The sequence below is a fragment of the Trachemys scripta genome, chromosome 1 (assembly GCF_013100865.1).
Source record: "Trachemys scripta elegans isolate TJP31775 chromosome 1, CAS_Tse_1.0, whole genome shotgun sequence".
Taxonomy (NCBI): domain Eukaryota; kingdom Metazoa; phylum Chordata; order Testudines; family Emydidae; genus Trachemys; species Trachemys scripta.
The window spans coordinates 95,446,609-95,456,803 of NC_048298.1; the positions used below are offsets into that span (position 1 = coordinate 95,446,609).

General features: G+C 46.1%; 1 protein-coding gene across 2 annotated transcripts in view; it reads right to left on the minus strand.

Moving 5' to 3' along the window:
- BTBD11 (BTB domain containing 11) overlaps nucleotides 1–10,195 on the minus strand; it is a 281,768-nt gene that overhangs the window by 90,831 nt on the left and 180,742 nt on the right. For both annotated transcript variants that reach the window (XM_034778075.1, XM_034778064.1), the window contains exon 3: nucleotides 417–621. In XM_034778075.1, the coding sequence (XP_034633966.1) occupies nucleotides 417–621 (205 nt within the window). The remainder of the gene's footprint in view (nucleotides 1–416; nucleotides 622–10,195) is intronic.

Sequence of the window (10,195 nt, forward strand, 5' to 3'; positions counted from 1 at the left end):
CCTTTATATACAACATTCTATTCATTCTCCACTTCCCAAATTACCGTTGTCGAATCCCATTAATTTGTAGAAAAACACATTTAAACCCAAACCTGTTAGGTTAGAAATAGAACCTCTAATTTTCCTTTCCAAAATACAGAACAGCCAAGAGACAAAGAAAGAAAAAGGAAATCTCTACAAAATACACATCTGGAACCAATCTGCTGTATGTTGCCACTGGGTGTCACTTTTGATATATACTGGGTCAGCAGTGGAGCACTTCATTGCGGGAAAAATTTGTTTCAAGGTGATCCTAACCAAAACGGACTGCACTGAAACATATTTGGCATAGCCTGTAATTGTCAATTAGTCAGCAGTGCTGATTTATTAATAAGACATCTTTATAAATATATTAAATATTGCAAATCAGATCTTACCTTTCAATCTGCAGTGTGACTTTTGAAGGCTCAACATTAGGGTTTTCCCATTCCATCTGCGGACAATGCATAAAATAACAGAGTGTGTACAACGCCTCGGGTTCCCAGTATAGCGATCCCTGCTTGTGGTGCATTGGAGTGCCGTTGCCATGCTGCTTTGAGTTGAGTGGCTGGAGGTGATGCATTGCTCGAGACACCAGATCACCTGAGAAGGAAAAATTTGATGACTACTAAAACTGTAATTTTTATTTCTCCCCGGGTAGTTTTCAAACAAAAGGATATGGCAAACTCTTTTTGTTTTCCAGTTAAAAATATCATGCATGAACAGAAAGTGACAGAACAGGCTTGTGTTCATTATTCATTTTCAACATCAAGTTAGTTTGGCTGTTACAGTAGTTCATCTGCTGTGGAAGTTTATATGCTGTGGTGATGTATATGGGTTGCAGACAAGACCACAAGGGCCTAGGGGAGAATTCTTCTGGGGAAGGCACTTCAATTATCATAAGCAACCCTATACCGGCCCCCTCACAAGTCCTGGTGCAGAGGGCATGGTCATAGCAGTCAATGGCAGCCCTGAAAACCTGCCATAATCCCAGGGCTGTATAAATTTATGGTGGAGGCTATTTAGGTCCCCAGAGCAGTGCAAAATCTCAACGGCACAAACCTACCTTTGTCCCATCTCCAAGGGCTGTGCCTTCATTAGCTACCCACACAAAGTAACACTGAAATCCAATTATTGATGGCGCATAAGATGGCAACCAAAAGGCACAGAGAACAACATGAGTGCGTGTTGAGGGAAATTTTGGACACAGACATTGTGGCAAAGCCCTGCTTTTACAAAACAATTCATATCATCTTTAAAAGAGGTAAAGGGCTTTACACCACTACTGGAAAAGCAAAACAAAAACAGAAAAACACCCTTCCAGACCTTTCCACAATTCTAGAATCACACATTTTAAAACCAGCATTTGGTCACATCGTTCTGTGTATATCACTCTCCCTGACCATAAGCGTGGACTTCATTGCTGTATGGTATGTAGAGCATCAACAACATTTTAAAATATTCACTCTTACAGGAAATGTGGAACCCCATTCAGTGTATATTAAAAGTTCAGGGACAGGTGTCCTCATCAATTTGAAAGCTGTTATTGCTAGCTTTAAACTGGTACTATAAATGATAATATTAGACACGGAGCTTATGTCACACCCTAATAGAAAAACACAGATTCAGAATCAGATGGCTTATTTTGGTATTGTGAAAAGGAACCAGATGCATTCCGACGTGTTGCTTCTGGCAAATAATACGTTCCAGTGCACAGTATTTGTTTTTCTTTTTACTGAACACATACAGCCAAATTCCACCCTCAGTTCCAGAGGCGTAACTCCCATTAACTTCAGTGGGAATTGTGTCTATGTAACAAAGCAGAGTAGGGCCCCAAGGCTCTGACAGACAATGGTTAAAATCCTATCAGAAACGTTTAACAGAAATATAACCTATGCACCTGGACTAGGCCTTAAAGGATGTTAGCCAAAGAGAATACTGTGCAGTAGAATCACTCAAACAATTTAGGTATCTAGAGAACAGAATATGGCCCATTAGAAGGCTTTCATTGTTTCTCTATGACTGTGTGGCTCTCCAAGTTTCTTCTGTCAAGATATGGAAAATAAATTGTGATATGCAGAAAGTGATCTGATCTTCTTGCTTCATTGATTAGCAGATAGACAAGCAGGCTCACAGGCAACCTAGAAATGAAGTATCCCTCCAAACATTGTACTGATATTAATTAATTAAGTCTCACAACTCCTCTGTGAGGTAGGTAAATTTTATAGCATTTTTTTGGGTAGTGACCCCTGACTTGAAGGCAAAAAATCAGCTTTGGCTGTAACTTGTTTTCACATGCTCAGATCATTCTGGAAAGTCTTCTTTTGGAATGAAATGTTTTCAAAATTGGTCTCTGTTCAAAAGGGCCTTTTTTTTCTTTTCTTTTTTAAATGAAAGTCTGAGCAAAATTCCTTCAGTTGTTTTTGAGTTCTACAGCAGAGAGAAAAAATGGTTTAAAAATTATTGCCACACTTTGTCCCCCATGCAGGGGACTCAAATAATTGCTGAACATTGAAACTTGGAAAGAAATATTCACTGAGGTGTGAGTATATGACCAAGTTTGGGGTGGGAAGCGGGGAGGGGAAAGGTTGGATAAAAAATTTACAAGCAAATTAAAAAGATCAGTGGGGATCTATTAAGATTTTTTGCCCACTGAAGTTCCACCCCTTTTATGACATTAGAATGCACCACCTCGAACAGCCTAGACTGGTACAGACGGCTGCTGCGGCTGAGATAATTTGCACAAGGGAGGATATAAATGTTTCACTGAAAAATGCACAGCACAATCCTCCAAAAAACACAATCTTAAAACCAGGAACAGAAGAAAACTGCTGGCACGAAAAAATTGCAGAGTCCATGATTTTAGGGTTTTGACAATTTTTGCTGCACTCTGCAATATTCTTCTGATTCAAAGCTTTCATTTAAAAAATAGTTTCTGTCTTTTCCCACTGCTACAACATTGTCATGATAGGGACTAACCCTGGAGCTCTTACATAATTCCCCCTGAAGTTAAGAGATATTGTATGTGAAAGGGCTGCAGGATCAGGTCCACAATGGAAAGAGAGGTGCTTCTGAATAGATTATCCAGCCTTACATAAAATTTATCTACAAGCAAGTAGCAACAGCAGTAAATTTTGGAACTCACCCTGTCCTCATTCCCTTCACCTACAGGAGATGTAAGTTTCAAAGTCTGAGGCCAATTTAAATGGCACCAACATTATCGGGTGTCAATTTATTTTTCCTCCTCTTAAAAAATTAAAAAAAGACATTAAATGCATAAAAAAAATCCTGTTGAAGGCAACATTCAGGTTTAAGAATTAAAATCAGAACAACATCAGAAAAAAAAAGTGCTTAAGCCAAATTCTTTCCTCATTTAGGTCCCAAACCAGCAAAGCACTTAAGTATGTGCTTAATTTAAGGACTTGATTTGTCCTATTAAAGTGATCAGGGCCTTATATATCATACAACTCCACTGACTTCAATTGGGTTGAATGATAAATAAAGCAGGACAGAATTTATCAGAAGGTTTAGACAGCAACATTAATTCATCCGAGTTGCACATCCTGCACTTTAAAGGCTATATATTTTATGACATATTCAGCACCAGATACTGAATGAGGAAAAAAACCAAATTAGAAGATACAACATTACAACACAGCCAGTTAATGTTGCTGAAGTAACTTAAGGTGAAATCCTGGTTCCATTGAAGTCAATGGCAAAACTCCTATTGATTTCACTCTTTGGCTTCAGCATTTCCTAACTTCCATTTTATAAAATATATAAAATCACAACTTTAATGCTGAATTAATGTAGTTTTGTGTATTTAATTATGATTCAGTTATATTATACCAAGTACATATTGGACTAGAACTTGTTCTTCCCTTTCCGACCTGGTAAATATTTGGGCATATTAATAATAATTAAAATATTGGTTCATCTATTGTGAAACTTAATTGATCGTTGCTGGTAAAGAACTGTGACATTACATCATCTGTTTTAATTTTTAAATTGTGTGTGTTTGACTCTAGAGCTCATGAAAGGGGCCAGATGGACAGCCTCAGAGGCTGAAGCCCTCTGTTTTGCCACAGAGGGTTTGACTACACTGCAGCTGGGAGTGAACCTCCCAGCCTGGGTAGACAGACTCAAGCTAGATGGGCTTGAGCTAATACACTAAAAATAGCAGTGTGAACATAGTGGCTTGGGTGGCAGCTTGGCCTTTCAAGCTCACCTGACCTCTGGTCTGAGCTTGGGTGGCTAGCCTGAGTCTACACTGGAGCCGGGACATCTACACTGCTATTTTTAGTGCACTAGCTCAAGGCCAACTAGCATGAATCCATCGACCCGGGCTGGGAGGCATGCTGCCAGCTGCAGGGTTAGACATACCCAGAAAGGGCAGAGCACTGATAGCTGCAGTACAGATTCCATCACACTGCAGTATACTTTTCCCTGCCAGTGCCAAATGTTCAAAAATCATGAGTCAGGCCCCTACAAATCATGAAATTGGCTTAAAAATTGAGATTTCTTGGGTGCACTTGGGTCACGTTTTCCAGCTTTCCTCTGCAATTATGAGGAGTGGAAACTTACTTTTTTGTTAAATGAAATCTGAGATATTCACATAATCATTGTCTGCAAGAGCTGGAGCTCCCCATGAAACACCAGGTATCACGAGAAGGATAAAATTGCAAGAGCTGGTGCCACTGCGATAGAGCTACTCTCCATTCCAAATCGTTACCGCCACTGAACACGGCTGTGAAGAACGGAGATAGCTGACACAATGAAGCACATGATTCATCCTGGTCTACACTTGACTGCAAAGTCAGGGTAGCCATCATGCTAACTAACTCAGTTCTGCACAACCATGTTCACAGTGGCATAACCAGGTTCTAAGTGCAGGGGAAGCAAACATAAAAAATGCGACCCCCCCCTTGGCTCCTCCTCTGGCCATGCCCCCCCTTGGCTCCTCCTCTGGTTGCTCCACGCCCCCCCCTTGGCTCCTCCGGCCACACTGTGGTCATGCTGCATCCCCCTCGGAGGGGCTTGGCCTGGGGGGAGGGGACCGGGTGCGGCCCGGCCCGGCCAAGGAAGTTTTTAGGGTGCGATCGGAGGCGGGGAGAAGAGGCGAGAAAGTTTCACGCGCCCCTGGGTGGGATTCACCAGCTGCCGAGCGACCTTGGAGGAAGCCATGACACCGCGCCGGGCAGCCGCCACGGGAGAGGGAGGGGAAAGGTGCGCGGGAAGCTCCAGGCAGGCTGGAGTCTCGGACGTGAGCGGGGAGCGGACGGTTGGTCCCCTCCCCCCTCAGACACCCCACTCATTGGCTCATTAGGTCCGCGCATACCTGGCTGCCCAGGGGCCTCTGATGAGGGACCTCCTCCTCCCACACAGCGCCAGGGTGCCTAGCTCCTGCTGGTTCCCGCTGAGTCCGGCGCGACCTAGGAGCCGGCTCCCCACGGGGAACAGAGTCTGTCCCTGTGGCTCGGGTGGGGAGCTTCCAGCTCGTATCTTCCTGGGCTGGGAGCAAGTGCCGGGCTCGCCGTCCCTCCTCCCCAGCAGGGGCTCAGGCAGAGCGGGCTGGCGGCGAGGGCTCACTGGGGCTGCCGGCTCCCCCCAGCGGAGCAGCAGACACAGCCTTCGAGGGGGCCGGAGGGCTCCTCATGGCGGAGGCGGGGGGGGGGGGGGGGAGGGAGAGAGCCCCACGGCTCCGGCCGCATTCCGGAAGCGGGACGGTGAGGATGGGGGTGGCTGCATGCCCCGGCTTGTAGCAGGTGTCCCTGCCCCACCCTGGGGGGTGGGATGGCTGACGGACGGGGCAGATGTCCTGCCTCCAGCCCTCTGCCGCGCGACTCTGCCTGCCTCAGCCTGCGCGGGACCCGCTCCCCGCGTGACCGGGCAGCCCCCTTACGGAGACCAAGCAGCCGGTACATCCCCCTGAGGGTGGCACTGCTCATGGGGCACTTTGCTCCCCACCGCCCGGAGAGCTGGAGCAGCAGCAGCACCTGTGCCCGGGCAGCAGCAATGCCTCCTCCCATCCCTCACTTTCTTCTCCCACGCTCCGAGCCGGGCGCCCCGCTGCAGCACTTCCACGCCGCGAAGCCGTCAGCGCTCTGCCGAGCCGCACCGCACCGCACAGGGACCCAGAGCTCTGGCAGCCGTTTTTGAAAAATGTGCTGAGGGGAAGCGGCTGCTTCCCTTGCACCCCACTAGCTACACTACTGCGTGTTCAACCACAATACAATTTGTACTGTAGACCAGCCCTTAAAAGGAGTGGAGAATATTTCTCCCTCTGTGACTCATTGAATCCTGGACAGTCTGCTGAGACTCAGGCCAAGTAAGCCTGTTGTGATAGTGACATGCAAGCTTGTCCATTGGGAACAGGATGACAGGTCCCATCCTGCAACTGGCTTTCTGTGGGCGGACATATGTGCCTGCATGCACTGCCAGGGACTTCAGGGGAAGGCTAGTGGGCCTGTTCATGCAGAGCAAGTGGCCAGGATCAGGGCCTAAAATCACTACACTCTATTTTTATGTATGTATCTATTGCTGGAAGAAAACACAAAAGAAGAAGAAAATGTAGCACCCAAAGTGGTACTCTAAGGGGTATATACAATACTGACAAATTATTACTTTTTATTTATTGCTTTTATAATGAAGCATTAATTTATTATTAGTAATATTCATTATTTGTATTACAATAGCATACAGGTGCTCCATCCAAGACTGGGGCCCCACTGTGCTAGGCTCTAGCATAGGCACTGACTCCATGGTTCTCTTGGGCTGGAGAGATAGCTGAATGGTTTGGGCATTGGCCTGCTAAACCCAGGGTTGTGGGCTCAATCCTTGAGAGGGGCCACTTAGGGATCTGGAGCAAAAATCAGTACTTGGTCCTGCTAATGAAGGCAGGGAGTGGACTTGATGACCTTTCAGGGTCCCTTCCAGCTCTATGAGATAGGTATATCTTCATATATTATTATAAAGAAGGGGGACAGTCCTGCTTTATGGCAATGCTGAATATTTAAGGGACATCATCACTGACTTTAGTCCAGAGAGCTGATGTGACAGGGAAAGTGAAGCAGCTCCCATGTATATGCTGGTGATGTTGCAGACTAGTGAACACAGCTGGAGCATGTGAGTTATCTATAAAGCACACAGGTAAAGCATTTCCCCCCCCCCCCTTATTGGTTTAGCAAAGGTTATTTTATATCTCAAATAAAAATATTTTAAACCAAACCAAAAAACCAAATAGAGGAAAGAAAAGAAGACACTTGCCTGATCGCCCTAACCCCCTCAAGCTCCATGCAGGACTCTATGATGGTTATGACTCACCCTGATCCTGAAAAGCATCAGTGGGACTAGTCACATGAGTGAAGTTGTTCAACAGTGTAAGTGTTCGCATGCACAGGCCCTCCTGGTGCATACGATAGGCCTGATCCTGCCAAGGCAGAGTGTAGTGCTCTGTGATAGGGGGCTTGGAGGGCCACATGGCCCAGTGGTTAGCACACCCAACTCTCACCCCCTTACCTCTCTGTCAGTGCAGCTGAAGTGCCTGTTCCTGACCTTAAGCCAGGAATCTTCAGCTTTTCACCCACATCTGGACCTTGGCCCTTAAGGGGGTGTGGTAAAGGGACCCGGGCTTCCCTCCCCACTGAGTCCCAGCCCAGGGCCCTGTGGGAAGCAACACAAGCGGGATCCTCCCTGTAGGAAGTCCAAGTTTGCTTCCCTGGACTACTTCCTACAATAGGTCCCTTCAGTTTGGGGTATGGGCTTTATAGTCCAACCAGTCAGTCGCTCAATGGAAAAAAAAAAAGTGCAAAGGAGCTGGGCCCTGCAGGACCTGCAGGTTCTCAAAACGGGGGGGTGGGGGTTGGAGAAGGCTCTGCCTGGGGGCCTTATCTGTTCTATGGTCCCCCCTACAGGCTCAACCTTCTGTCTGGCTTTCCGGAGAAGGATTCCTCTGCCCTGCAGCCTGTTACCACCCTTTGCCTGGGCTTCTGAGCGCCTTTTAACCTGCTCCTCCAGTCAGAGCATGCTTGGCAGGCCCGGAGGGACGGGGCTACCTATGCCCAGTATTGCCTTTTAACCTCTTTGGGCCCATTGTGGGGTTTGTATACCCCATCACATACTCACTACTGTGAGCTGTCCTCAATATTGCCAGACCCAGGCATTACAAAATCATGAGCCAGATGCCAAAAATGTCATGAGATTGGCTTAAAAACAATAACCTTTTTAACAATTAATTATGAACCACATGGGTGGTTTTTTTTGTGTGTGTCTGCTGTCTTATTTTCAAGCCTTTGGAAGTCACCCAGCCCGGACTTGTGTGTGATCATTTCAGGGTCAGAATTTCATCATACATGTACACACAGAAATGCCAGCCTGCCCCTTAACGCTTGGGGAGCGGACTCCATTTACTCCCTTTCCTAACCCGTGAGGTGTAGGAACTATCCCTCTCCCCTATCATTATCATGCCTCCCTCCCCATTCTTCCGGCCCCTCCTCTCTCCCTCTCAGGGCCGGCTTTAGGCACTGCGAGGCCTGATTCGAAAGAGCTGTCGCCAAAGACAGCAGCGGGACTTCAGCGGCAGTTCAATTGGCTGCCGGTGCCTTCGGTGGCACGGCGGAGGAGGGTCCTTAGGGATGTTGCGGGGCCCTCTGCTGGAAGTATTGGGAGAGACTATCCATTTTGAGGAAGAGCAAAACATGGGGATATGGATAGGGGTGTCATTTCTCACGCACAAAAACCCCACCAGATTGGTAGGGGGAAACGTTTAGACAAAGTGTTTAGCTAATATTTCAAACAATGTAAAGTAAAATGGAATTTAAAACTATACAAATGCTTTAAAATGAAACAACAACAATAATAAACCTATGGCAGGCAGAAACCAGGCAAGTACTTTGGAGGAGGAAGTAGATTCCTGTTTATAACTGAGAATGTTCTTACATGTAAATACCCAAAGATGTAAGAGAAGCTGTTAGAGGAAGTACTTAGATTTTGCACATCCTAGTCATATAATAAATTCCACTGCTGCCTTGAATCCCAGGTGTATTTTTCTTGCTCTACCTGCCCCTTGGAACCCTCATCCTATCAACACTAAACTCATTACTTTTGTAAGAACCATCAGTTTCTCAGTGGACCCATTCCAACTTCAGCTGTTAGCTCCTCCTTCCATCTTGCTCTTTATATCACTGCCATCACCAGCTACTCTTTCCACTAGACCTATCTTTAGGGTAACCAACTATACAAATTATGGGGACCAAAGACAACATGATCCTTACATTACCAGATAAAAAGGTGGATGCAAATCAGGCCATGAGATACCTCTTACCTCAACTTGGGTTCTTGCTGCCAGGAGGGTGAAGGTATCTCAGTGAGTTATTTCTTGTCTCCTGATCCCACTGATAAGGCTGGCCTGGGAACTGCAGAGCTCCCAGAAAAATAAGGCCCCCAAGTTGCTTTGCTTGTGGCTGGCCCTGCAACCCTACAATGCAGTCCAAATCTCAGTCCCGTATCACTCTATACTCTTGAGGGGTAGGGAAGGCAGGAGAGTTCCTTGTGCTGCTCCATCCATTAGGTACTTTCCCATTCTCAGCACGAGTTAATTCTTTAAATCCTGCTTAAGCTTTTCTTTTTTTAAGTTGATGATGCACACTTTCTGGAAAGCTTTTTCTAATAGTCCACATGGGGGATGAAACATAGAAACACACTGAAATGTATTATATATATTTGCATATAAAATAAACAAGGAGCAAGTATGAATTACAAAGGTACAAATAACCCCAGGGGTCTGGGTGACATCTTAATAAAGCTGTGAAAGAGAAGCTCCAGTGGTTTAATTAAACCACCAGAACTCTAGCAAGGGTGTGAGCCAAAACAAATGCTTCTCTAACTCACTCCCCTACCTGATTATCAGGGATCACTGGCCCCAGGACACACTGGAGACCAGAGCATGAGAACAAATGGGCAGGCACCAGTCTTACCATGAAGATTTCTAGATCTCATGAGTACATGTGAGCCAGTGAGTGGCCAGATTCCAGCTCTGTGCTTCATGACCCCATTATTGCAGAACCTGACTCATCCATTTTCAAGACTGTTTTTGAATGAGAGAAGAGATGCAGTTACAAGATGAACAACAAAGAGTCTGGTGGCACCTTAAAGACTAACAGATTTATTTGGGCATAAG